The sequence below is a fragment of the Bos indicus x Bos taurus genome, chromosome 15, assembly GCF_003369695.1.
Source record: "Bos indicus x Bos taurus breed Angus x Brahman F1 hybrid chromosome 15, Bos_hybrid_MaternalHap_v2.0, whole genome shotgun sequence".
NCBI classification, from domain to species: domain Eukaryota; kingdom Metazoa; phylum Chordata; class Mammalia; order Artiodactyla; family Bovidae; genus Bos; species Bos indicus x Bos taurus.
Genome location: NC_040090.1, coordinates 56,405,244 through 56,429,328, shown reverse-complemented (window position 1 = coordinate 56,429,328; position 24,085 = coordinate 56,405,244). Strand labels below are relative to the sequence as shown.

Genomic DNA, 24,085 nt, shown 5'->3' with positions numbered 1-24,085 from the left:
TTTAAGCTGTTTCCTTTATGCTTTATGTAAATATCACAGTGATAAGCATATTTGCCCACACAATTTTTTTTAATCTGTATTTCTTATTTCTTTAGAATAGTGCCCCAGAAGTGGAATTACTGGGTCAAAGAGTGTAAAGCTCTTTAAGCTTCCTAAGACATGGTGCAAAAATAATTTGTAGAAAAGGTTTCACCAATTTACAAAGTCACTGTCTTTCAATGAGCCTTGTAGCTGCCTCATCATAGAAAAAGGCAAGCTTTGAAGGCATCCTTGAAGCTATGTGGCCGCTTCAGGGAGGCGAGAGGGTTCCTCTGGCGGTTCTGTCTGGGCTCCCCCTCCGCGGGCAGTTTCCTAGTTCTTAGAAATTTTTCTTTTCTTAGGATCATTGGGAGGAAAAAAAAAAAAGGCCCAGGAGTGTTCGAGGTAATGGCAGCGTTGAAGGGGTGAGGGTAATCGTTATGTTTGAGAAAGAGAATTTGTCAACGAGAATCCAATTCTTGAACATCCTTCACGGAGCTATCCATCTAATCCAAAGTGACCTTTCAGAGACGGGAAAGATAATGAAAGGGGAGGCGGCAATAGGAGAGGAGTGGGAGAGGGCCTCCAGCTGGAAACCGGCGGCCCCTTTAAGACCCAATTCGAGCCCTGGCCCTTTAAATCCGTGTCAGTTTCCCCTGACGTCAGCGGGCGGGCCGGCAGTCCTGCTGTTTACCGCCCCGCGGCGTCGCTCACTCCCCGGAGTTCTGAGCGCTGAAGCAGCCGCGTCTGCCCGCCCTTAAAGGGCCGGCGCCCGAAAGAACTGGCGGCGCCGCGCGGCGTCGGATCGCTACCTCCTATCACGCCCCTCGCCCTCAGACTCTCCGCCCCTTCGCGGCCGGCCCGGCCACCGGCTTCCCCTCCCTCCCTCGCTCCCCCTTTTCCCCGTCGGCGTCTCCAGGCTCCCAGCAACCAGCTGCCTCCCGGCTGTCACATCCCCGGCGGGCGCCCACCGAGTCTCCGGGCCGTGTTCGGCCCCTGGCGAGCTGGGGCCCCTTCCTGAGGCCCGTCACCCTTCCCCCGGCCCTCCAGCCCCCAGCCGCCCCGTCCCCTCCCTGGTCCCTGAGAGCGCGTCTGCGGCTCCAGGGAGGGGACGCTTCCTAATCTCAGGCCGGGGTTAAAGTTCTGGTCCTGGTGAGATGCTGGAAGCTGCGGCCCAAGCCCCAACCCGCCCTGGAGGTGTCCTGTCGCTTGCCACCGCCGCCGCCGCTGCCACTACCACCCTGCCGGGGCCATGTTCGCCCTGGGCTTGCCCTTCTGGGCTCTCTTGGTGGCCTCGGTCGAGAGCCATCTGGGAGTTCTGGGGCCTAAGAACGTCTCGCAGAAAGACGCGGAGTTTGAGCGCACCTACGTGGATGAGGTCAACAGCGAGCTGGTCAACATCTACACCTTCAACCACACCGTGACCCGCAACCGGGTGAGGGAAGGGGCTGGGCTCCGGGCTGGTGGCGAGTGGGGCGAGCCAGACGACCAGGGCTCTGTCAGTTCCCAAGAACAGCGGCCCCTCTGGGTTTTCCAGAACCACACTGGACCCTCTTGCCAGCAGTTTCCTCCTGTGCTGGGGATGTTTGTTCTGAAGCTACACCTGGACGGGTTTCTGAAGTTGCCTCATTCCCCCCTTCTCTTTTTGATCACTTCCTTTCCATCAGCTGTAGTCTGAGCAGGACTGGCCTTGCTCCCTACCCAACCCCCAGAATCTTGACAGTGCTGTGGGTCTGGGAGCAAGGAAGCAGGTTTGCTACTGGGCTTGGCCCAGAAAACCCCAAGAGGATGAGACTGGCCCAAGCTGAAAGACTCTGCCCAGGGGTTGGGGCTTGCTTATGGCTGAGACTCCCTGGGGAAATGAATGCAGGCCTTTCCAGGCTGCTGTAACTGCTGGGACCTTCCCAGCCCTCATCCTCCCTTGGAAAGCCAGATGGCCTTGTAAGTTGAAGGTGGTGGGGATACAGCCAACCCCAGGGTGGGTGGGAGGGGAGAGGGAGTTTGCCTACCGTGGAGAAGCTTCCCCACTCTGATTTCTCTTTCATTTCCTCCCCACCTGTGAGCTGAGCACCCGGCACAGCTGGGTCTGGGAAGTTCAGACCCAAGGTGGGGCTGAAATTGGGAGAACTCTTGCCCCAGCCTGGCTGATGGTCTCCGACTCAGCTCTTACCAGGACTGGATTTACTAAGAAATAGTGGAGTTCAGAATGGGAATCTGATTTTTTTTTTCCAGAATAGGGAGGTATTAGGTTTTGATGACAGGCCAGGATCTGCCTTCAGTGCTTGGTTCTCTGAAGTTTGATCGCATCCAGCTTAGAGTCCTGTCTATGTTTGCCCCCATATGTGAGGTTACCCATAAGTGGGGTTACCCTGAGGGCTGTGGCCTCTACCCCTCCGGGGAGTGCTGCCCTGAGTTTGGGTTTCAGCAGCCCAATAACAAGCATTCCCAAGATTCATTTAATTTTATTCTTTTTCTTTAAGCTCTGAGTGTCCTATATCCTTTCCTTCATAGCGCCAAGAGTGGCAATCTCTCCATTTTATAGAGGGGGTAAGGTGAGGCTCAGAGATATGAAGTGACTTTCCCACAGCCCCAGCCCTTGGTCGGAGCTGAGGATAGAAGTTGGCCTTCTTGGCTTTCGACAAGTCCTGTTTCCCCACCTCCCTGTTTGTGGCCTGTGGCCACCAGATGAGTTGTGGAATAGCAGATTTCCTGACTCACAAGGAAGGAGGCTGCAGAGCACCCCAGGTCTCCATTGTGATTCCTGTCCTCTCTTCTAAGTCCCTCCTGGACGCTGGGGGCCGCTCTGGCAGAAGCAGTGTGTGTGTGTGTGTGAGTCGCTCAGTCGTGTCCAACTCCTTGCGACCCTGTGGACTGTAGCCCGCCAGGCTCCTCTGTCCATGGGATTCTCCAGGCAAGAGTACTGGAGTGGGCTGCCATTAGGTGTTTCCCCCAGCCCAACCCGGATGGGAAAGCTCAGAGTGGTCTGCGGAGCGAGGGCAGAGCTCACGGTCTCTGGAGCCATGTGCTCCCCGTGACAGAGTTAGAGCCAGCACGGGCTTGACCGAGGTCCGTCTCCATGTGCCCTGTAGACGGAAGGCGTGAGAGTGTCCGTGAACGTCCTGAACAAGCAGAAGGGTGCTCCTTTGCTGTTTGTAGTCCGCCAGAAGGAGGCAGTGGTGTCCTTCCAAGTGCCCCTGATCCTCCGAGGGCTGTGAGTAGGACCTGGGCGCTGGGTCGGGCTGGGGGTGGGTCTTCTCAGGCCAGGCCTTGATCGGAACCTCACCCGGACCCTTGTCCAGGGCCTCTAACCACCCCAGCACTCCTCTGTTTCTCCTCGCAGTCCCCTAAGACAGGAGGCTGGTCAACAGCAAGAGGGCCAAGCCAGCTTGTCAGCCTCGCGGGGGTGGGGTAGGGAGGTGGTGGGACCGGGGTGGAGGAATGGAGGGCCTGTCAGGTCCTGACTCTGCCTCGGGCCACAGGTTCCAGCGCAAGTACCTCTACCAAAAGGTGGAGCGAACGCTGTGTCAGCCCCCCACCAAGAATGAGTCCGAGGTCCAGTTCTTCTACGTGGATGTGTCCACCCTGTCACCAGTTAACACCACGTACCAGCTCCGTGTCAGCCGAATGGACGACTTCGTGCTCAGGTCTGCAGGGGAGAGGGAGGGGGCGTGCGGGACTGCCCTCCTTCCCAAGCTCTGGGAGTGATGGTGTTGGGGCGGGGGATGGCTCTTCTCTGCCCCACAGGACCGGGGAGCCATTCAGCTTCAACACCACGGCAGCGCAGCCCCAGGTAAGGCCTCCCTGTCTACTGCCTCTCAGGGGGAGAAATGGGGAAGCTTGAGCTTGGGGGTGGGGGCGGCCAGCAGTCTTTGCCAGGAGTTTCAGGTTGGCTGTACTCTCCATGGAGAATTCTATAGAGATGGGAGCCCTGGTCCCAAGGTGGTGGGGAACAGATGGCCTGGGAGGCGCAGAGACATGGGCTTGGACGGCCATCTCTCCTATTGCCTCCTGGGTGCTGTCCTGCATGCCCAGCTGAGGTTGAGGGGAGCGGTGTGTGGGAAATGGCGCTGCTGCTTGTGGTCAGGGCCTCTCCCTGCAGAGTCTGCACTGCCCGACCCTGGGAGGATTCACACCCTTCCCTTTAGAGGGGCAGAGAAAGCATCCTCACGGGATGGGGCTCTCCCTGCCCTCCCTGTACCCTCAGTACTTCAAGTATGAGTTCCCGGAAGGAGTGGACTCGGTCATTGTCAAGGTGGCCTCCAACACGGCCTTCCCTTGCTCAGTGATCTCCATCCAGGATGTGCTGGTGAGTCAGCAGCCCTTTCGCGGCGCGCCAGGCTGCTGAAGAGAGGGGGCGGGGCCCAGGACCCTGTCCATCTGTCTCTGCCCTCCTCCCCCTGCAGTGTCCCGTGTATGACCTAGACAACAACGTAGCCTTCATCGGCATGTATCAGACGATGACCAAGAAGGCGGCCATCACCGTGCAGGTAGGAAGTGCACGTGGCCCCATGGGGGCACCGCCAGGTGGTCCGCCTCCTCAACCTTGCTGCTTTGCCCCTGCCCCGTCCCTAACCTGCCACAGGGCTGTCTTGGTGTGTCAGTCCCCAAGACGTTGGGTCCCCTGGTATTTACAAGTATTGAATCTCAATCCCAGTGGCCTCTGGGGATAGGAGACAGCAGAGTACCCTTTATGGCTATCACATCTGCCCCATTCCCTGCAACTGGCTGGTGATGAGGGCTGCTCTTGGCAAAGGCTAAAAGCTGTGCTGGGGCCAGGGAGGGGGAGGCATATGTTCACCTCATGACATCTCGTTGTGCAGCTGATGGAGGTACCATGATCCCTCCACTTTTTCTTCTGACTGATGCTCAAACTGCAGTAGGGCCCCCATGGCTTCCACAATGGTGGGCATACCCACATTTGCTCACCTGGCAATAATTTAGGTGCAGGGTTTGGGCTCTGAAGTCAGATGATCCTGGCTGTACCACTTACTGGCAGTGCGACTCCAAGCTAACATCCTACAGGGATGATAGTACCTACTCGTGAGGATCTTTGTGAGGGTTAATTAAGATAATATATATGCCAAGCGTTTAGCATAGGGTCTGTTCAGAAGAGGGTGGGGATGGTGATGACAAATGGTGACGATGATGTGATGACAACAGTCTCATCACACCACCATCGTCCTCACCACCGTCACCCTTATCACTGTCATCGTCCTGCAGCGCAAAGACTTCCCCAGCAACAGCTTTTACGTGGTGGTGGTGGTGAAGACTGAAGACCAGGCCTGTGGGGGCTCCCTGCCTTTCTACCCCTTTATAGAAGGTACATTTTGTGCCCTGGGCCTGGCTGGGGGTGGAGAGGGCTTGGGCTCTTCCTGGGAGGTAGAAGAGCCTGCATGGCTGGTGGATCTGTTGGGATATAGGTTTTTGGCCCTAGACTCGTCCAGGCCTGATCCCACCAACTCTACCCAAGCTCCAGGCAGACGCTCGTTTGCCATTTTGCCATTTTACTTCCAGATGAACCAGTCGATCAAGGGCACCGCCAGAAAACCCTGTCTGTGCTGGTCTCGAGAGCAGTCACGTGTGAGTGTGGGTGGCTGAGTGGGGATGGCCTGGCTTCTGGCTCCTCTTTCAGGCCTGGGGTAGGGAGTGTTTTCGGAATGGGACGGGTGAGGAGGACCTACCCGAGCAGGCTGACAGGGTAGGAAGGAGTGTTCTTGGCAGACTTCATGATGAGAGCACGGTGAGTGCCAGTGTAACGCACTTCAGAGCATCCATGAGTGAAGAGATTGCGGGACTGAGTTCTATATCTGTGTCTGCCTTTATAGGCAGGGTAATCTCATTGAGCCTCAGTTTCCCCATCTCTATAACAGGAGTACTAGAATCTGTTAGTCTCTGTTAGTCTCACTAAGTCGGTTCAGCAAAACTGGTCGGTCCTACAAAATTCGTAGGAAACTTCCCGGCCCTTTAGTCAGGCTCAAAAAATATTTACTGAGTGATTGAATAGAGAGCCCTTTGTAAAGTGGAATGTATAAGGTAAACGTAAGAGATTGTGACGGGAGGGGAAAGCAGCTGCCTCGCCACGCAGAGTCCTCAGCACGTTGTCTGAAGCCCCTTCTGTGGGCTCAGTACCTGTGCTCCACCTGTGGTCGTTGGGGCGCCCCTGCCTAGAGCCTGCTGCCCTGAAGGGTGCCGAGGGCTTTGAGGAGCCCAGGACGGTCTCTGTGGGAGGTCAGGGTGGAGAAGGCCTCCTAGGGGACACAGCGCCTCAGCTGTGCTTTGAAGATTAAGTCAAGGAGAAAGAACTAGAAGAGAAAGTTCTAGTAGAGGGAGGTGCTTGAGCAGACAGGAACCATGTCGAGTCTGGTGTATTGTCTGCACCGGCTGGGCTATTCCACCAAGCGGAGATGTGGGAGAGATGAGGCTGGGCCCGTGTGACAGGCAGGCTTGGAAAGCGTTGGTCTGTTTCCCTGCCCGCTCCCCTCCCTACAGCGGAGGCCTACGTTGGCGGTATGCTCTTCTGCCTGGGCATATTTCTCTCCTTCTACCTGCTTACCGTGCTTCTGGCCTGTTGGGAAAACTGGAGGTAAAGTGGAAACGCTGGACCCTCCCCTGCTCCGGGGTGGGTCAGGCAGGGGATGGGGGGAAAGTGACCTGGCCAGATCTGAGCGCCCTCCATGGGGCAGAGAAAGGTGGGTCCCTCTGAGGGTCTCAGGTCCCTGGGCCTCTCCTCTGGAGACCAACCCCTCCCCCTCAACCTTCTTCCCCAGCAGGGAGACCCCCATTGCTTCAGGCCTGGGAGAACCCCTGGGGTCATGGAGGGAGGCCAGGGCTGTGGGATGGAGAGGGTGGAAGGCGGGCCAGCCCAGCAGAGGACTGCGCCTCCTCCTCCCCTTCTGGTTTGCCTCTGGATTCTGTCCCTGCAGGCAAAGGAAGAAGAGCCTTCTGGTGGCCGTGGACCGAGCCTGCCCAGAAAGCGGTACCTGCAGAGGGTCTGGGTGGGGAGGGCTCTCTGCTTTGTGGTGTGGAGGGGATATCGGTGGATGGTGCCCTTGGGGGCTGGAGGAGGCAGGGGCTTTGGGATGTTCAGATAGGGAGTAACAGCACAGGTGGAAATGGGGCTGGGACGGAGTGCCTCTTGGTCTCTAACACGCCCGTGTTAAAGGCCATCACTTGATTCACTCCGTGCCTGGGTCTGCGTACCCGGTCTGCCACTTCAGATAACTCAGCTCACCTTGTCTGGGATTATTAACCTTCCGTTCTCTTTCCCTTTCTTCTCTCCTGCTCTCTCTATCTTCCCTCCTGCTTGGGACCTTCTCTCTCAGCTTCTCTTCTTGGTAAGCTCCAGGCGCTGTGGGCAGAGGAGCTGGCATCCAGAGTGGGCGGGAAAGGGAAGTTTTTCAGGGAGGTCTGTGTGGGACCCAGGCTGGCGATGCAGGCCTGTCCTTGCTGCTGGTGACTTAGATGGTCAGTTCCTTGATGTTGCAGTCCCTAGGGAGGACACAGGGGGTGAATGTTTCTACTGGGGCGGTCGTGGTGGTGGCGGGAGGGCACTGTGTTTGCTGGAACTATAGCCGCTTATTCTTTGCTGCCACCGTGGTCCTCAGCATCTCTCTTCTCTGGAGTCTTCCTGCCCTCTTGTCCCTGGCTTTCAACCTCTCTCTGCTGCCAAGGCTAAAGGTCCCTGACTTCTCCCTGCAGGTCACCCTCGGGTCCTGGCCGACTCCTTTCCTGGCAGCTCCCCCTATGACGGCTGCAACTACGGCTCCTTTGGTAGGTGTCAGCGCCCAAGCTTGCTGGTCACCACCTCCAGTGGCCTCCTCAGCGGCCCCCGGGGTTGGGTCCAGGGCCACCTGCCCTGAGGTCTCTGCTACCGGCCTCACCACTTACGATTCCCCTGCAGAGAACGGTTCTGGCTCCACCGGCTCCACCGACGGTCTGGTTGACAGTGCGGGCCCCGGGGACCTATCCTACAATTACCCGGGTGAGTGGGCCAAGTGCGGGAGGGCTGTGTGACGTCGGGCTGGTGCTAGCTGCTGTTGCGTCTTCTGCCAGCTGCTGGAACCAGGGAAGGGCTTGCTGTCTCCCTGCCTTCTCCTCCCTCATCCCTTCCTTCTTGGCCCCCGCTTCCCCGCTAACTCTCCCTTTCCTTTGAAGGGCACGACCAGTTCAAGCGACGCCTCCCCTTTGGCCAGATGCGGCAGCTGTGCATTGCCATGGGTAGATGTGGGGAGGGTGGGCGCTGCTCTGCCAATCAGCTCCTGCCAGGGCAGTTGACTGGAGCCAGGAGGCTCGAGGACCAGAAAGATGCTTTGTGCATGGCTTGCCCGTCTAATGCCGATAATTGCTAGCTCGTGTGTCTTTTGAAATAGGCAGGCACTGGCCCCTGATGCTGGTGGGCTGGCACACCTGCCATCCCCAGGCCAGATGTTGGTCAGCTGTTGTGTTTCCCAGCGCCTCTCTTGCTGGCCTGCTGGGGCTCGTGGGCAAGGGTGTTACGTCTCAGCCTCTGAGGGTTTTGGTCAGCAAGGTTGTGGGAGGAAGCTTCTGATGACGTGAGAAAAGAACAGGATGAAGTGGCTGGTGCTCTTCTTGGAGGCAGCCTGCCACCCTTGCCTGCACCCCAGGGCTCACTGGGTCTTTTCCCAGCGGGGGCCACGGCAGTGTCTTCTCAGAACCCACACGACTGGGCCTCTTCTAATCAGCATGACTTCTGCTGATTCAGTCCTGCTGCTCATGTCTGGGGCCTGAGGTCTGCTCAGTGTCCTGGCCTGGAAGCCCTAGCCCAGTGAGGGGCAGGGCTCGAGCGTCCCTGCTAGGCGGATTGTTTGCCGAGCCCGTCCTGGCTCCCCTCCAGGACTTGGGAGCCCCTGATGCCTTCTCCCCAGGCCTGAGCCCACCTCCACCCCCACTCTGAGCCCACAATTTGCCTGGTCCCACCACCTAGAAATTGTGACAGTTGCTGCAGATCTTGGGTTCAGTGCCTACCTGGTAACCCTTTCCTGCTTTCTCCCCCAGACCCCCCGGGCACTCGACCGCGACTGGACTCCATGAGCTCTGTGGAGGAAGATGACTATGACACTCTGGCCGATGTCGATTCAGACAAGAACGTCATTCGCACCAAGGTGTGAGCCCAGGAGGGCTGGCCCTGCTTAACAAGGAAGCGAGATTCTGTGTTCAGCCCCGCATAGGCCCCTGCCCCCACCGCCCCCTGCCCGTGGCATGTTAGGAAAGCAAAGGGAGAGAGATCTGTTAGGACAGCATAGCTTCTGGAGAAACTGACTCGGCTCCCAGGCCTCTGGACCATCCGAAACCCTGGCCAGTGGGAAGGAGGTCCCCCTTGTCCTCCTCTACTGGGGCAAGAGGGCCTTCCAGGGCGGTGGGGCAGGGGGCTCACTCCAGCTTCTCCCCACGTAGCAATACCTCTATGTGGCTGACCTGGCACGCAAGGACAAACGTGTCCTGCGGAAGAAGTACCAGATCTACTTCTGGTGAGCGGGTGGGGCGGGTCAGGGTGGTGGGGTCTCGGGCTCTCTTTCTGGGTGCTGCCAGCTCACCAGCGCTCTCCCACTTCCCAGGAACATTGCCACCATTGCCGTCTTCTATGCACTTCCCGTGGTACAGCTGGTGATCACCTACCAGACGGTGAGCGGGCGGGGCCCATGCTAAGTGCCTCTGAGCAGCTGCCACAGACTCTGGGGCGTTGCCCAGGCAGAGCCTCCCAGCCTGAGGCTCTGGAGCAAGCCCAGGTCCTAGGGTTCCAGTCCCAGCTCTGCCTTACCACCTGGGTGGCCTTGAGCAAGTCCTTCAACCTCTTTGAGCCTCAGTCAGTTCATCTGCCAAATGGGGGGCAGCATGCTAGCCCTGATGGCACCTCCCCCAGTTTGTGGGGATTTTATGAAATGGAAGTGGTGAGAAAGTAAGTCTCAGTTTCCCTTCCCTCTTCTCTGTGCCGTGGGGCAAGAGCCTGTCATGGTCATGCCTCAAGAGTTTTCAGCCACACCTAGCGAGGAGGGCAGTGACTGTGCTAGAAGTGGGGCTCGCTGGTGTTGTGGGCACACGCCTGCTGGCCGAGGTGGCACCCCCCCATCCGTTGGAGAACCAGACGGGTGGTGCACAGGCTGTGGCCTGAGTCAGGAGAGTTAGGAGCTCCCTCTCACCCCACCCTGTTCTCGCTCCCACTGCAGGTGGTGAATGTCACAGGGAACCAGGACATCTGCTACTACAACTTCCTCTGTGCCCACCCGCTGGGCAACCTCAGGTGGGAATCATCTTGCGATGCCCCCTTTTCCCATCTCTTGGTGAACCGGTGCAAGGGGCAGGGGCTCTGTGAATGCCCACCTCGAGGGTGGGGAACGGGCCTGGGGCCTGAGGTTGAGACAATGCGTCCCGTGTCGCCCCTTCCAGCGCCTTCAACAACATCCTCAGCAACCTGGGGTACATCCTGCTGGGGCTGCTCTTCCTGCTCATCATCTTGCAACGGGAGATCAACCACAACCGGGCCCTGCTGCGCAATGACCTCTGCGCCCTGGTGAGCAGCACGCCTGCCCCGCCCACCCTGGCCTCACTCCAGACCCTTGCTAGCAGGCATGGCCCTGCCCAGCCCAGCCCAGCCCTGCCCATCAAAGCCCAGCCCTTCCTGAATCACTCTCTCCCTGGCCCACTCCTCTCCCGTGATCTCCCTCTTCAGGGCCCCTTCCTTCCTCCTTTCCCACCTCACTGCCTTACCTTCTCTCTCACCCTTCCCTTCTCCCTCCCCAACAGGAATGTGGGATCCCCAAACACTTTGGCCTGTTCTATGCCATGGGCACGGCCCTGATGATGGAGGGGCTGCTTAGCGCTTGCTATCACGTCTGCCCCAACTACACCAATTTCCAGTTTGGTGAGTGGGGCCTCCCGCTTCGCTGGCTGAACCTAGAACAGGGACCTGCCTGACTTTGCCCTCCCCACTCACTGGCAAGGATTGAGATCCCCAAGATGCAGCTGTGTAGGAGACTCCAGGGCTGGAGGATTTGCGTGAACCTACACCTTGTTGTTGCTTACTTTCTAAATCTTGTCCGGCTCTGCAACCCCATGGACTGCAGCACGCCAGGCTTCCCTGTCCATCACTATGTCCTGGAGTTTGCTCAAAACTCATGTCCATTGAGTTGGTGATGCCATCCAACCATCTCATCCCCTGTCACCCTCTTCTCCTCCTGCCTTCAATCTTTCCCAGCGTCAGGATCTTTTCCAATGAGTTTGCTCTTCGCATCTGGTGGCCAAAAGTATTAACACTTTGGCTTCAGCATCAGTCTTTCCGGAGAATATTCAGGGTTGATTTCCTTTTGGATTGACTGGTTTGATCTCCTTGCAGCATTTCATGCATCTGTCAAGTCTTTTCTATGGAGAAAAAGATAACTAAGACACACTTCCTAATCTCTGGGTGCTTGGACTGAGTTGTCCTTGTCATCAGGGGAAGTCAGACTGTGGGTGACAGCCCCAGGGGCAGTAGTGTGGCGTGGGAGGGACAATTAAGGAGCCAGGGTTCAAGTGCCAGGCTGCCACCAGCTCTCGCTCCGTGGCTATAATGAGGTGTGGGGGCTGGGGTTCCATGCTGGGGCTCAGTGGAGGTTTCTGCAGCTCACGGCCACATCCGTCCCTCTGCCTAGACACGTCATTCATGTACATGATCGCGGGGCTCTGCATGCTGAAGCTCTACCAGAAGCGGCACCCAGACATCAACGCCAGTGCCTACAGCGCCTATGCCTGCTTGGCCATCGTCATCTTCTTCTCTGTGCTGGGCGTGGTGAGGCCCCGGCCCACTCTGCACACACCCCTGCCCACCACCCCTGCCGGAGAGACCCCCGCTCCCTCCCTAGGGTGCCCTCCCAGCCTGGCATGGCTGCCAGCCCAGCTTCTCCAGAAGAAGGGCAGGGTGGGGTGGAGGGAGGGGGCTTTCCCCTGCGCCTCCTCACCCTTGCCCTCGGGTGCCCCCACAGGTCTTCGGCAAGGGGAACACAGCGTTCTGGATCATCTTCTCAGTCATCCACATCACTGCCACCCTGCTGCTCAGCACACAGCTCTATTACATGGGTCGCTGGAAGCTGGGTGAGAGCTTGCCCAGGGCCTGCTGGGGTTGGGGGCCTCGGGGACCTGGCCTCACAGGAGACTTTGGGGCTCTGCCCTCTCACGGAGACCCCGGAAGAATCACCGGGCATGGAATTCATGAGGCCTTGGCACAGCTGTGCCCCTGAAGGCCCTGGGCCCTGTCGGCTGGCACAGCACAGGGGCTGGGACAAAAGGGTGCCGGGCCTTTGAGCAGCTTCCCTTCTCGCAGACTCAGGGATCTGCCGTCGCATCCTCCACGTGCTCTACACGGACTGTATCCGGCAGTGCAGCGGGCCTCTCTACGTGGTACCTGCCCAGCTCCCGAGCCCCTCCTCCTCTGTCTGCACTCCTTCCTCCAGGGGGGGTAGGGGGTGCGGAGCAAAGCTGATTGCCAGGGGTGGGGCCCGGTGGGGGCTGCTGACTCGGGCCTCCCTCCCCTTCTCGCCAGTCTCTCAGCCCCGTTTCTCTGCTTCCCTCCAGGACCGCATGGTGCTGCTGGTCATGGGCAACATCATCAACTGGTCGCTGTGAGTCCAGCCATCACCTGCGTCCCCGGGTGGGGTGGGCAGCTGCGGACTTGGCCAGCCGCTGGCTCCTCTGGGGGCTGTGGACAAATATGGGCACGAGAAACGGGGGCCCAGGAGACAGGTGTTGGCCCCTGGGGTTCTAGAATCTTCTGTGGGCCTCTGAACCCCACCCCACATCCTCATAAGACACAGGGTAGGGGCGGGGTGAGGGAAGCCCCTTCCTTGCTGTCCATCCCCTGCTTCACCAGCTGGCCCTCCCTCCTGCCAGGGCGGCCTACGGGCTTATCATGCGTCCCAACGATTTCGCCTCCTACTTGTTGGCCATTGGCATCTGCAACCTGCTTCTTTACTTTGCCTTCTACATTATTATGAAGGTGAGCGGGGAGGGCTGAGCCTGCCTGGGGCAGCACCGGGAGGGAGGGGGAGTCTTTCTGTCCTTCTCCATCTGTCCCTCTCCATCCACTGAGTTTTGAGGAGGGGAGAGGCTAGTCCCTTCCACTACTCGCCGGAAGCCCGCCACATCCTCAGACTTGTTTCCTGAGCCCCTTCTGTAGTCTCAGTACAGCCCACGAAACTGGTAGCACTTCAGGACACAGCTGGCAAGAGTCCAGTTCTGCACAGAAAAGGTTGAGGATGTGGGGCTCGCTGAGACTGTGGTGGGCTTGGGTCTCGGAGGGCCAGGGGTTTCTACAGGGCCCTTGTGCCATCCAGTGTGAGAGGAGGACCCAGCTGTATCCCCTGGCAGACAGGGGCACATGGAGGCCCAGCCAGGGTGGACCTCAGGGGTGAGGACACCCGGCTGCCAGCGTGGGGACAGGTGAGGCTCTGGGGTGATGGGATGGATCCGAGAAGGCTTCCTAAAAGGTCCATCCTGAATGCCTGGGAAGCATCCTGAATGCCTGGGAAGCGGCTTGAAGGGCAGGCAGGAAGTGGGGCGGGGCCTCAGGCCCGTCTCCCACCCCCACCCCCTCACCCCCATGCTACCCCGGTGAAGCAGGGCCTCAGGCTGATCTCCCCGTGTTCCCCCAGCTCCGGAGCGGGGAGAGGATCAAGCTCATTCCCCTGCTCTGCATCGTCTGCACCTCGGTGGTCTGGGGCTTCGCCCTCTTCTTCTTCTTCCAGGGCCTCAGCACCTGGCAGGTGAGTAGTCCTCCTGGTACAGGCTCATCGTGAGCCCACAAACAGGTCTCTTTTCAAACCTGTTTGTGAGCATTGCCAGTGCTCTTTAACAGCCACTTTTACATTTAATCCTTCTGACACTGACCATGTCAATGGTGGAGGTATCCCCATCTTACTAATGCGGTAGCCGGGCCTCAGACAGACAAGTGACCTGCTCAGGGTCATACAGCCAGTGGTGGCACCGCTGGGGTTTGAAGCCAGAGATGTCAGGTTCTTCCCTCTGCTCATAGGGCACCTGCTGTGATCAGAACTAAGTCTGGCATGATCTCTGCCTTTGAAGCAATTTTATTTTTTTTTGGCTACACAGCACAGCTTGTGGGATTTTAGTTCCCTGACCAGGACTGAACCCAGGTCCTAGGCAATGAGCGTGCAGAGTCCTAACTAGACCACCAGGGAAGTCCCCTTTGAAACACTTAAAATCTAGTTCCCAGCGACAGAAAGACTGTGAGTTCCTGGCTTGTCTCTGCAATATGATCCACAAGATGAAGGGTAACAGGGAGGACAAGTGAGGGGATGTGCAGGAGGCAGAGGGCAGAAAGACTTCTGTGAGTTAGGAGGTCCAGGAAAGCTTGTTAGAGGAGGTGGACCTTGCTCTTGGCCTTAAAGACTCTGTGGCCCAGAGGCACCATGACTTGAGTAATGAGACAGAGGCAGCTTTGGGGTCAATGATGCATTCGCTTGGGAGCGAGTGGAGATGGTGAGCTCCTTGAGGACAGACCAGGTCTTTCTTGATCATCTCTGCAGCCTCAGTGTGTGGCACAGACACAGTCCAGCCAGTGTTGGCTGGAGATGGGGGAGAGAGCATGGAGGACCATGAGGTGCAGGTGATGGCTACTGTTGTCCTTGGGCAGGTTTGTCTGATCTGACTTGAGTGTTTCAGACAGAAAGTGAGCTGGAAGAAGCCCTGGAGGACTGATTGGTGCAGGGGGCGAGGTCTAAGGCAGGGAACCAGTTAGGAGCCTTTGGTGACCTGCTAGCTCTGCAAGGGCATCAGGACCAGTGCCCTTAGGGAGAAGTTTGCAACTAAAGGCCAATTCTTAGATGTGGGAGATAAGGCAAGGGGTGAGCCTGAAAGAGGGTGCTCTCTGGCCTGAGGCTGGAGCTAGCATCAGAGGTGCCCTCCAGCAGATGGAAGTGGGTCTGGCTTGGCCTCGCCCGGGCAGTGTCACCAAATAGCTCTCCCTATTCCTCTCCAGAAAACCCCCGCAGAGTCGCGGGAGCACAACCGGGACTGCATCCTCCTCGACTTCTTTGATGATCACGACATCTGGCACTTCCTCTCCTCCATTGCCATGTTTGGGTCGTTCCTGGTAGGTGGGGGGACTGGAGAGGGGGCAGAGCAGGCCTCCCATCCCCTGTTTGACTCCGCATCTGCCCTCCAGGTGTTGCTGACGCTGGACGACGACCTGGACACCGTGCAGCGGGACAAGATCTACGTCTTCTAGGGGGGCTGGGCCCCCTTGCTTCTCTCATGGAGCCCCGAGCTCCTCTGCCTCACCGCCCGGAGGTTCCATAGTGCCAGGGGCCTGAGTCCCAGCCTGCCGCCCAGTGCCAGGGGCTGTGGGACAGCGAGGTCCAGCCCAGGCTTGGGCCTGGGACAGTCACAGGGTGACCTTGAGCCTTGCTCCTGCCCTCTGCCAGGGATGAGGCCTGTGCTCCTTCAACCCCGAATGTTGGCCAAACTGCTGCTTTCTTCTCAGTATTGGGGCCTTCCACGGGTCCCAGTCCATCAGCTGTCCGATTGTCGTTCTGCAGGAGGAAGGAGGGAAGCGTTGCCTGCCCATTTCATGGCTCGCGTTCTGGCCATCCTTCCCCTTCCCCCTTGGCCTGGACCCAAAGCCCACCCTTCTTGCCCGAGCTTCCACTCCAGGGCCCGCAGTCTGGGGCCTGATTCTCTGTCCTGCACCAGAGTTCACTCCACTTCTCCTGGGTCTGCGCCTGCCTGCCATCACTGCCCTCTCCGGTCAGCCAGGATGGATGCGGCTGTCAGATCTGGGGGGCTGGCCGGCTGGTGCTGGGCTTTTGGTGCTAAGGCCTGCAAGGGATCCTGGGCAGCGCTGCCGCCTCTCTCTGACCTGCGCTCAGGGCTGGTTCTTTAGCAACAAGGGACAAAGCCTGCAGCGTGGGAACCGCCTGTGATTGAAGAGCTGAATTCGGAGGTCTTTCATGTGCCGTCAGCCCCCAGACTGATGATGGCACCCAGTGACTGATGTTGGCAACCAGGATTGGAAGGAAAAAGCAACTCAGTCCTTTCCTTTCTTCCTCTTTCCAGGCCCTTAGTCCTGCCAAGCCCCACTTGTGGGCCTTCCAGTGCCATTTGACACTGCCCAAGAATGTCCAGAGGCGAAGGAGGGGCGCTACAGAGAGCACAGCTCCTCCACGGCCGCAGGAGCCCCAGTGCCTGTCTTAGGGGCTCAGGGAAGGGACATGCCCTTCCCCTCTGTGTCCCTGGTCCAGCCTCACTCTGGGACACAGGGCTGGCTTCTAAGTTTCCGTCCAGTCTTCAGCCAAGTTCTGTGTTACACACACATGCACACGTATGAAACCTTGCGTTTACACTGAGTTGCCCCAACTGTGGTTCCCCTGGCCGCTCTTTCGCCCTACTTGGTCTGTTCCAGATGCCAAGGTTGGGGAGATCAGGTCGGGCCTCGGCCTTGGGGATGGGAATGTGTTTTATTCTTCTCAACTTGTTTTTATAGCTCTCCCTCGGGCTGGGGAGGGGCGGAGGGTCTGGATCTTTTTTCAGAGCTCCGTTTAATGTCTGTTTCCATGCTATGGTTGCATTTCTGTTTTCTATGAATGAGTTTGCATTCAATTAAAGAAACAACCAGATGCAGTCCTTGGGCCTGTCTCCTGCCCCCTCTTTCTGGATGGAAGTGTTGAGAACAAGGGCTGGGGCCGGGCTCCTCCATTTCCCAGGTCTTTGGTCTGCCATTCTCTTCCAAGCCCCAGACCTGTGGGGAATAGTAGTCCCTTGACAGCCTCATGTTTTTTCTCTCCTGTGAGCAATGGCATCAGTTTAGTCAACCTTTACCAGAGGCCTGCTCTGTGCTGGGCGCCGTGAGTGGAGAGGATCGTGTAGGGAAAAAGCCATAGCTATGCCATTTCACCTGGCAGATGGGGGCAGCCTCTGCCCATCTGGTTCCCAGCCACCAGTCAGGCCAGCTTCACTTCTTAGCTGAGTCCCTCTAGGCTCAGCAGGCTGCAGGCACAGGGCAGTGCTCCCTCACCTGACTTGAATGGACAGGTGGTGCTTAGGGAACCCGAGATGGAGTGTATGGTGGGGGAGTGCCCACCGCGCAAGCTCCAAAAGGGGGGACCTTCGAGATGACCCTGGAAGGCGATTTAAATTTCGGCAGCCTAGGGAGGACAAGATGAGGGGCGGGGCGGGGCGGGGCGGGGGCCGGGGGTAGGGTGGGGCGGGCTTTCGAGGAGGAACCTGGTGAATTAAGGACACAACTCAAAGTCTAGAGGGCTCCTCTTCAGCGGCTCCCTAGCTCCTCTCCCTGCTCTTCCCCGCAGGTGCCACTGGGGGGCACTGTACTTCTGCACTGCTAGACTCTGGCGTCCCGAGCTGGTTGTGCAGGAAAGGCCTTTCCTAGTGGTGCCGGGTGGTGGATGTGCAGTGTGTGGTGGAGTATTAGCTCTTCCCTGCCAGGCTGCCCAAGGATGGAGCGGTGCCACAGCAGGCAGCCCAGAGCCCCCACCGGGTGCCCCTTTCCTTTCTTCACTCCCTATCCTTCGCTGAAGCGAGATTTGAGCGGGTCTCCTTTCTTGGGTGATGGGGTTGTCTGTTTTCCAGAGGAGGTAGAGACTGTTTGAAAAGGGGCAGGGTGGGAGGGCTTCCCTGGTGGTCCAGTGATTAAGACTCTGCCTTTCCACTGCAGGGGGTGCAGGTTCGATCCTTGGTTGGGGAATTAACATGCCAGATCCAATTAAGATGCCACATCCAATTAAGATGCCACATGCCGAGCAGCACTGGCCATAAATAAATACATAAACAAATACATCAAAAAAAAAAAAAAAGGAGGGAAGGATGATAGAAGTCTTTGAGCCTCCAACCCCAGTGTTGGTGCTTCAGGCCATGCAGACCCTCTGGATCGGACTGAGCTGTTGCTGAACCCCCCAGTCCCACCTCCAGCTAAAGTGTGTGATTTAAAACCCACCCCAACTGCGAACTCTCAACCTGAGCAGGTGCAGCTGGAAGGGTGGGTCTGCCGGCCTCTCTGGCTCCCACATGGCTGGGGGGTCGGCAGGGATGCCCAGGTTCTGCCTCTCAAGACTCACCACGTGGCCTTGGGTAAGACGCCCTCCGAGCCTTTGTCTCCTCATTTGTAAAATGGGAGAGTAATTATGCTGTCATGATGCAGCTATGAGTATCAAATGAGCGCGTTTGCAAAATGCCTGGCACGTAGCCTGGTCCTCGGGAAAGGTGAGCTCCTGTCTCCCGCTAGGGCTAAAAGCCCCAGAAGGAGAGAGTGGCTGGTTAGTCCCCCACAAGCCTCAGGGAGGGGTCCCCCAACCTATTTCACTGGACAGCCCCTCTTGAATTTCCCCCTCCCCGCAAACCCGGAGGCAGGGAACAGTGTCAGAGGAGCAACCCTAAGTCCAGACGGCAGGGAAAGCCTTCGTGGTCCTGTCCATAAAAGGCTTTTCCCGGCGGTTCCCCGCCGGCAGGGTGGCCCCGCCCCCGCCGGCTCCATCCCCAAAGCACGCAGAGAATGTCTCGGGCAGCCCCCAGTAGACTGCTCCAACTTGGTGTCTTTCCCCAAATATGGAGCCTGTGTGGAGTCACTGGGGGAGCCGGGGGTGGGGAAGGAGCCGGTTTCCTCTGGACAGGAGGGGGCCGGGGCGAGTCAGCCGGGGGGAGGCTGACATCACCGCCGTGGCAGCCCTTTAAACCCCTCACCCAGCCAGCGCCCCATCCTGTCTGTCCAAGTCCAGACAGAGCTCACGCCTTCCTGAGAGCCCCGAGGAACCCCTGTAAGTGCATTTGTCCGGGTCTGGAGGGGAGTTGGGCTGGGGCTCAGCAGTTGGAGGTCGCAGTGGGTGTATCGCAGGCAGAACTCTCAGGCTCCCAGGCAGGGGGAAGCCCACCCTCTTCAGTGTGCACTCCCCACCTCCACCTGCAGAGGTGGTCCTAGCTTGCTGGGTGGGAAGGGGTTACTAGAGTCCCGTACCTCTTAGACTGGGCAGCCTTGAACCCAATTGAGATGCCCAGGGAGACTTTGCTGGTGCAGAAGGATTGATGGCGGAAACCTGGGAAACTGGGGTCAGGGAGGCACCCCATTTTCAGCCATAGTCACCCTACGTGTGGTGTGATGGGCTCAAAGGTGGAGTCGATTTAGACCCAAGGCTTATTGTCTGCTATCCAGCCAGGCCAGGAGGATGTCGGAGGAGGTGAAGGGGGTGTGTGGTACACCAGGGCTGGAGCGCAGTGACCCTCTGCTGGGTCCCCAGGTCCTGAGCAGCCTAGGAGAGGCCCTGGGTAGCCACTGAGGAAGTGGGACACAAAGCTCTTGTCTTCTGGAACTGGCTAGGGTGGAAGGATGCGTGAACAGTAAGAGAACCGACTCTCCAGGCACGCAGCTCCCTCCATACCCTGAGGCGGAGGTCACCCACCAGCAGAGGATGGGGGTGGCCTGCCAAGAGCCTTGGCGTGACGGCCTGGGCGGTGCAGACAGGGCCAGGCAGGGCCTGCTCCTGAGGTCTGGCGTTTCCTTTAATGGTTGTTTTTCAAAGGGTAGGTGGGTAGGACAGGTCTCCCCTGACCCCAGAATTTAGTCAAGCCACCGCTCCTGTGCTTGTCCTGTGTCCTGTTTTGTTTGTTCTGAAGACAGGGGGGCACAGCAGTCCAGAAGAGAACCCTGGTTTTCCGGGTTCCTGCTGGGAGGAGCTGCCCCCGCCTCTTGGCAGCTGGGCTTGTTTTTTTTCTCCAGGGAGGGGAGGCTGATGGAGCCACAGGGCAGGGGTGGGGGGTCAAGGCAGAGCCTCAGGCTCCCTGTCCACCCTGTCCTAGGAGCCTTTGCCTGGAAAGACCCTGGGTGGGCCGCTGTCTCCCCTCACCCCTCCCCAGCAGCTCCAAGGTGGGCCTGGAGAGGCCTTTGTCAGAGGGCCTGGCAGGATTCTTCTTGGAACCCTCCGCTTTCAGGCTCTCCACCAGGAGGGAGGAGGGTGGGGGTAGGGTGTCTTTCATCTCCCTCCCTGGTTCTGATCAATCCAAATGTCGTCTCTCGGGGCTGCAAGTTTGTGTCCTTGTCACTGTGAGCCCTGCCACCTTGACTGTCCCGAATCTCCTGAGGCTGGAAGCTGGGGGTGGGAGACTCACTCTGCTTGGCCCCTGTTCCTCATGGGCCCAGTGCGAGGTCTGGGGGTGGGGAGGGGCAGAAAGAGGGGAAGAGGGGAGGGAAAGGCAGGACATAGGAGATGGGGGCTGGGGCCCCGACCATGGGGTGCCTCCTGCCTGCCTGGGATGGTGTGGTGAAAGCTAAGAAGAGGCGGGTGGGTGGGAGGCCTGGATGAAGGATATGGGCTGAAACCCCCTGGTCCCAGCTGCTGGTGTGTCTTGACCCCAGTGCTTCACCCAGGAGTCCTCGGGAAGCAGGGATGAGACACAGCAGGGTGGGGAAGGGAGGGACTTGGCCTTTGGGTTCTTTGGCATCACTGGCTGGGATGCTCTGAGAACCACATCCTCGGAGGTGGTCCAGCCCTCACTTTACAAATAAGGAAGCAGACTCAGGGAGAAGTGAGGGGCCAAGTGGCTGGAATTTAGAGGAGCCTTTCTCTTGTTTTCTTCTCCCAAACTTTGCAATCCCCTCAGGGAATATGATTATGAAGAGGGGTGGAGCCTGGAGCAGGAGAAACTGCTTTTTACCGATTGGTCAGGGGCTGGCTTTCTTGGGTCACTACCAGGAGACCGGCTCTGGGGGCAAAAGACCAGCGTTTTAAGGATCTTCACTGAGGGACAGGCCATGTGTTGGGTCATCACAGACAGGGCCTTCTGGAATGTTCCCAGTTCTCTGGGGTAGATATATTATCCTCCCTGCACAGACGGGGCATGAGAGCTCAGGAAAGCCGTCAGCCATGGGGAAGGAAGGGCCGGGCAAGTGGGTTTTGGCAGCTTAGCTGGGACCCTGTGAAGTAATAATGTCCACTGCCTTCCATGGGAGTGGGAAGGAAGAAGGGCTCAGCTCTGACAGGAGAGGGAGTTGGGGGAACACGGTAGTGACTGCCTCCATCCTCAGACCATGCTCTCCCTCCCACCCTCTGACCTCTCGGAGGCCAGGGAATGGTTTGGCCTCATTTGATTCCTCTTTCAAAGGACTCTTCTGATGAGCTCTGGCGCCACGTGATACCTGAGGCCAGCTCAGGTTCCTCCCCACCGGTCACACCCAAGCCTCCTCAGCAGCCTCCCTGCTTGGCCCTGCTCCTGCTGCTCCCCTGCCACTTGTGGGCGCTCCTGAGTGGGGCCAGCCCTGGGCCCTAGGGCCACAAGTTGGGGAGGTCTTCCCTGCTTTGCTTGGCAAATGCTGGGCTCACGTCCCTGGAGAACTCCGGCTTTGTGGTTACTCAAGCTCCCACAGTGGTGAGAGCCTGAGTTCACCAGGCAGGGTGGTGGGTGCACCAGCTGGCAGCCCTCGCACATCTGGCTCCTCTGGGGAAATACAACTTCTTGGCCAAAAGCTCCTGGGCTTTGCTGGCTTCCTAGCCCTTACCAGGGGTGGGAAAGCTTCAGCCTCTGTAGCTGTCGGCTGGAGGCTGAGCTGAGCTAGCAAAGAGCTGGAGTTTTGGGGTTCCTGCTTCTGGGAGAACTGAGAGTTGGAGGGAACCCCATAACTTGAGGCAGAGGCACCAAACCACCTCACACCTCACTGGACAAAGACATCTGCTGGCTTCATTTTGAGGGTCAATGTGGTCTCTTCCAAAAGACCTCTCCAGTGCCTGTCACCAATCTTAGCAAAGAAAGGGTGCTCTAGACCAGGGACTGTTAAACCCATAAATGCAGCCTGTCATCTGTTTGTGTAAATAAAGTTTTATTTGAACCCACCCATGCTCACTTGTTTACATATTGCCCAAAGCTGCTTCGAGGCTACAATGGCAGGGACTTTATGGCCTGCAAAGCCTAAAATATGACTGTCAGTAAAATGACTATCTGGTTATTTACCCAAACAGTTTACTAACTTCTGCTCTAGACTGCCAAAAATCTAGTCTCCAAGTTCAGAGAGGCTTCCTGGACTGAGGGGACGAGCTAGCCCAGGTAAGTGCCGTGGAGCTTGAGTGGTCTCCCCACTCCCCTGATCCTCAGAGCTGGAAGACAAGACCTGCCAGGCACCCGTGACAGCAGAGCTGTTCTCTGACTCCCTGACCCCCTCCCTCTTCTGGCCTGTGCTGCTTTAGCTCCCCGCCAACATGGCCAACAAGGGTCCTTCCTATGGCATGAGCCGGGAAGTGCAGTCGAAAATCGAGAAGAAGTATGACGAGGAGCTGGAGGAGCGGCTGGTGGAGTGGATCGTAATGCAGTGCGGCCCCGATGTGGGGCGCCCCGACCGCGGGCGCCTGGGCTTCCAGGTCTGGCTGAAGAATGGCGTGGTGAGTGACACCTAGGGCAGGGGCCGGGGTCGTGCCATCGTGCCACCGTCATGGGGCAGGGCCCCCCACCCCCACCTCAAGCTGAGTCCTCAGCTGCCTTCTTTGCCTGGCAGATTCTGAGCAAGCTGGTCAATAGCCTGTATCCTGATGGCTCCAAGCCAGTGAAGGTGCCCGAGAACCCGCCCTCCATGGTCTTCAAGCAGATGGAGCAGGTGGCTCAGTTCCTGAAGGCAGCTGAGGATTATGGCGTCACCAAGACTGACATGTTCCAGACCGTTGACCTCTTTGAAGGTAGAGAGAGGAGATGGGTGGATGAGGCAGGTGTACAGGAGGCGGAGGCAGGGATGAGGGATGATCCAATCTGCCACTATGACGGGTCTGCACAGCAGGAGTGGCATACACCAGGAGAATCCCATTCCCATGGTGGGATCTCTGCGTCCCCTTCGATTTCAGGACCACCTTTGCCCCTGGGTTGGCCATCTTTCTGAGGGGCACAGGCTGGCTCTGCCTTGGATTCTGTTTACACAGTCCTAAAGGCTGTCTCCCCTCCCCTCTTCCTACTCACAGGCAAAGACCTGGCTGCGGTGCAGAGGACCTTGATGGCCCTGGGCAGCTTGGCAGTGACCAAGAATGATGGACACTACCGTGGAGATCCCAACTGGTTTATGAAGTACGTGGCCACCAGGGGTTCCCTGCACGCTAAGCTCAGGTTTCTACAGGAGGGGGGCTAGCCGGTTAGTGCAGTGGTTACAGGAAGCAGAAAGCCAGAAAAGGTACACAGTGAGGGTCTAGGGTGGGGGAAGTGGGTCCATAGTACATCTTGACTCCTCCCTTTCTACCCTCCTGTCTGAGCCAGTCTTCCCAGCCCGTGCTGCGGGGCAGCTGCAATAAGGAAATGAGAGCCGTGAAAGGCGGGAGGGGATGGCATCGGGCTAGGAGTAACAGAGGAAACCAAAGGCAGATGGCAAACACACAGTCCCGGCAAGTCTTTGTCTTGGTTCCTCCTTTCCTAGGAAAGCCCAGGAGCATAAGAGGGAATTCACAGAGAGCCAGCTGCAGGAGGGCAAGCATGTCATCGGCCTACAGATGGGCAGCAACAGAGGGGCCTCGCAGGCTGGCATGACGGGCTATGGGCGGCCCCGGCAGATCATCAGTTAAGAGGGTGAGGGCCGGCGCCCAGCCCCACCTTTGCCCAGCTCGCTGGCCACAGCATCCTGCCTCGCCCGCCTCACACACAGCCGTGTAGTTCCTTCAGCCCCGGCCAAGCTTCGAGGCTCCGTCACTGAGCAAAGGTGACTGCACTTGGGCAGCTTGCCCCCACCCCTCAGCCTCAGCCCAACTCCTGACCCCAAAGCACTGCTCCCCCGGCCCGCCTCCCAGCTCCCCCACCAGCTCTGCCTTCCCCCCATCCTGGGCTGAGCAGGGGAGACGTGGGCTGGTGGTAGCCTGGGCGTGGGCAAGTCCACTGTCCTCCTTGGAAGCAGATGCTCATAGAAGGAGACCCAGCCCAACCTCCCTTGATTTTTTTTTTTTTTTGCTGGAATATTTGGGGGGTTGAAATTCAAAAAGAAAAAAAAATATACATAAATTTTTTTTCTCAGGCCTGGCTGCCAGAGTCTGATTTGCCCTGGTCGCTTTGGTTCTGGTTCCAGAAGTAAGAGCGGGGGACAGTCAGGCAGCTCGGGTTC

General features: G+C 58.1%; 2 protein-coding genes across 8 annotated transcripts; both read left to right on the top strand.

Annotated features, from left to right (window-relative positions):
- The first annotated feature begins 727 nt into the window (after positions 1-727).
- Positions 728-16,651, top strand: SIDT2 (SID1 transmembrane family member 2). 6 transcript variants are annotated; one of them, XM_027563639.1, is made up of 28 exons: positions 876-1,453; positions 3,108-3,229; positions 3,498-3,662; positions 3,763-3,808; positions 4,223-4,324; positions 4,422-4,505; positions 5,239-5,338; positions 5,533-5,598; positions 6,508-6,601; positions 6,942-6,994; positions 7,341-7,352; positions 7,717-7,788; positions 7,919-7,999; positions 8,173-8,235; positions 9,034-9,140; positions 9,433-9,506; positions 9,594-9,660; positions 10,203-10,276; positions 10,423-10,546; positions 10,780-10,897; positions 11,664-11,800; positions 11,994-12,102; positions 12,332-12,408; positions 12,583-12,629; positions 12,898-13,003; positions 13,659-13,769; positions 15,005-15,118; positions 15,191-16,651. In XM_027563639.1, the coding sequence occupies exons 1-28, from the start codon at positions 1,271-1,273 to the stop codon at positions 15,251-15,253; spliced, it is 2,571 nt and encodes an 856-aa protein (XP_027419440.1). In that variant the 5' UTR covers positions 876-1,270; the 3' UTR covers positions 15,254-16,651. The 6 variants fall into 6 exon arrangements, with proteins under 6 accessions (XP_027419441.1, XP_027419445.1, XP_027419442.1 ...); XM_027563640.1 differs by lacking the exon at positions 8,173-8,235 and having other exon boundaries at positions 728-1,453; XM_027563643.1 differs by lacking the exon at positions 7,341-7,352 and having other exon boundaries at positions 780-1,453.
- A 1,890-nt stretch (positions 16,652-18,541) lies between these two features.
- TAGLN (transgelin) lies at positions 18,542-23,998 on the top strand. 2 transcript variants are annotated; one of them, XM_027563637.1, is made up of 5 exons: positions 18,542-18,791; positions 22,206-22,397; positions 22,511-22,688; positions 22,965-23,067; positions 23,411-23,998. In XM_027563637.1, the coding sequence occupies exons 2-5, from the start codon at positions 22,218-22,220 to the stop codon at positions 23,553-23,555; spliced, it is 606 nt and encodes a 201-aa protein (XP_027419438.1). In that variant the 5' UTR covers positions 18,542-18,791; positions 22,206-22,217; the 3' UTR covers positions 23,556-23,998. The 2 variants fall into 2 exon arrangements, with proteins under 2 accessions (XP_027419438.1, XP_027419439.1); XM_027563638.1 differs by having other exon boundaries at positions 18,710-18,791; positions 22,114-22,397.
- The last annotated feature ends 87 nt before the right edge of the window (positions 23,999-24,085 follow it).

Coding starts and splice junctions, on each gene's coding strand:
- SIDT2 (XM_027563639.1), top strand. CDS start 1,271: ATGTTCGCCCTGGGCTTGCCCTTCTGGGCTCTCTTGGTGGCCTCGGTC. Junction 3,230..3,497: donor CCCCTGATCCTCCGAGGGCT/GTGAGTAGGACC, acceptor CTCGGGCCACAG/GTTCCAGCGCAAGTACCTCT. Junction 15,119..15,190: donor CCATGTTTGGGTCGTTCCTG/GTAGGTGGGGGG, acceptor TCTGCCCTCCAG/GTGTTGCTGACGCTGGACGA.
- TAGLN (XM_027563637.1), top strand. CDS start 22,218: ATGGCCAACAAGGGTCCTTCCTATGGCATGAGCCGGGAAGTGCAGTCG. Junction 22,398..22,510: donor TCTGGCTGAAGAATGGCGTG/GTGAGTGACACC, acceptor TTTGCCTGGCAG/ATTCTGAGCAAGCTGGTCAA. Junction 23,068..23,410: donor GATCCCAACTGGTTTATGAA/GTACGTGGCCAC, acceptor CTCCTTTCCTAG/GAAAGCCCAGGAGCATAAGA.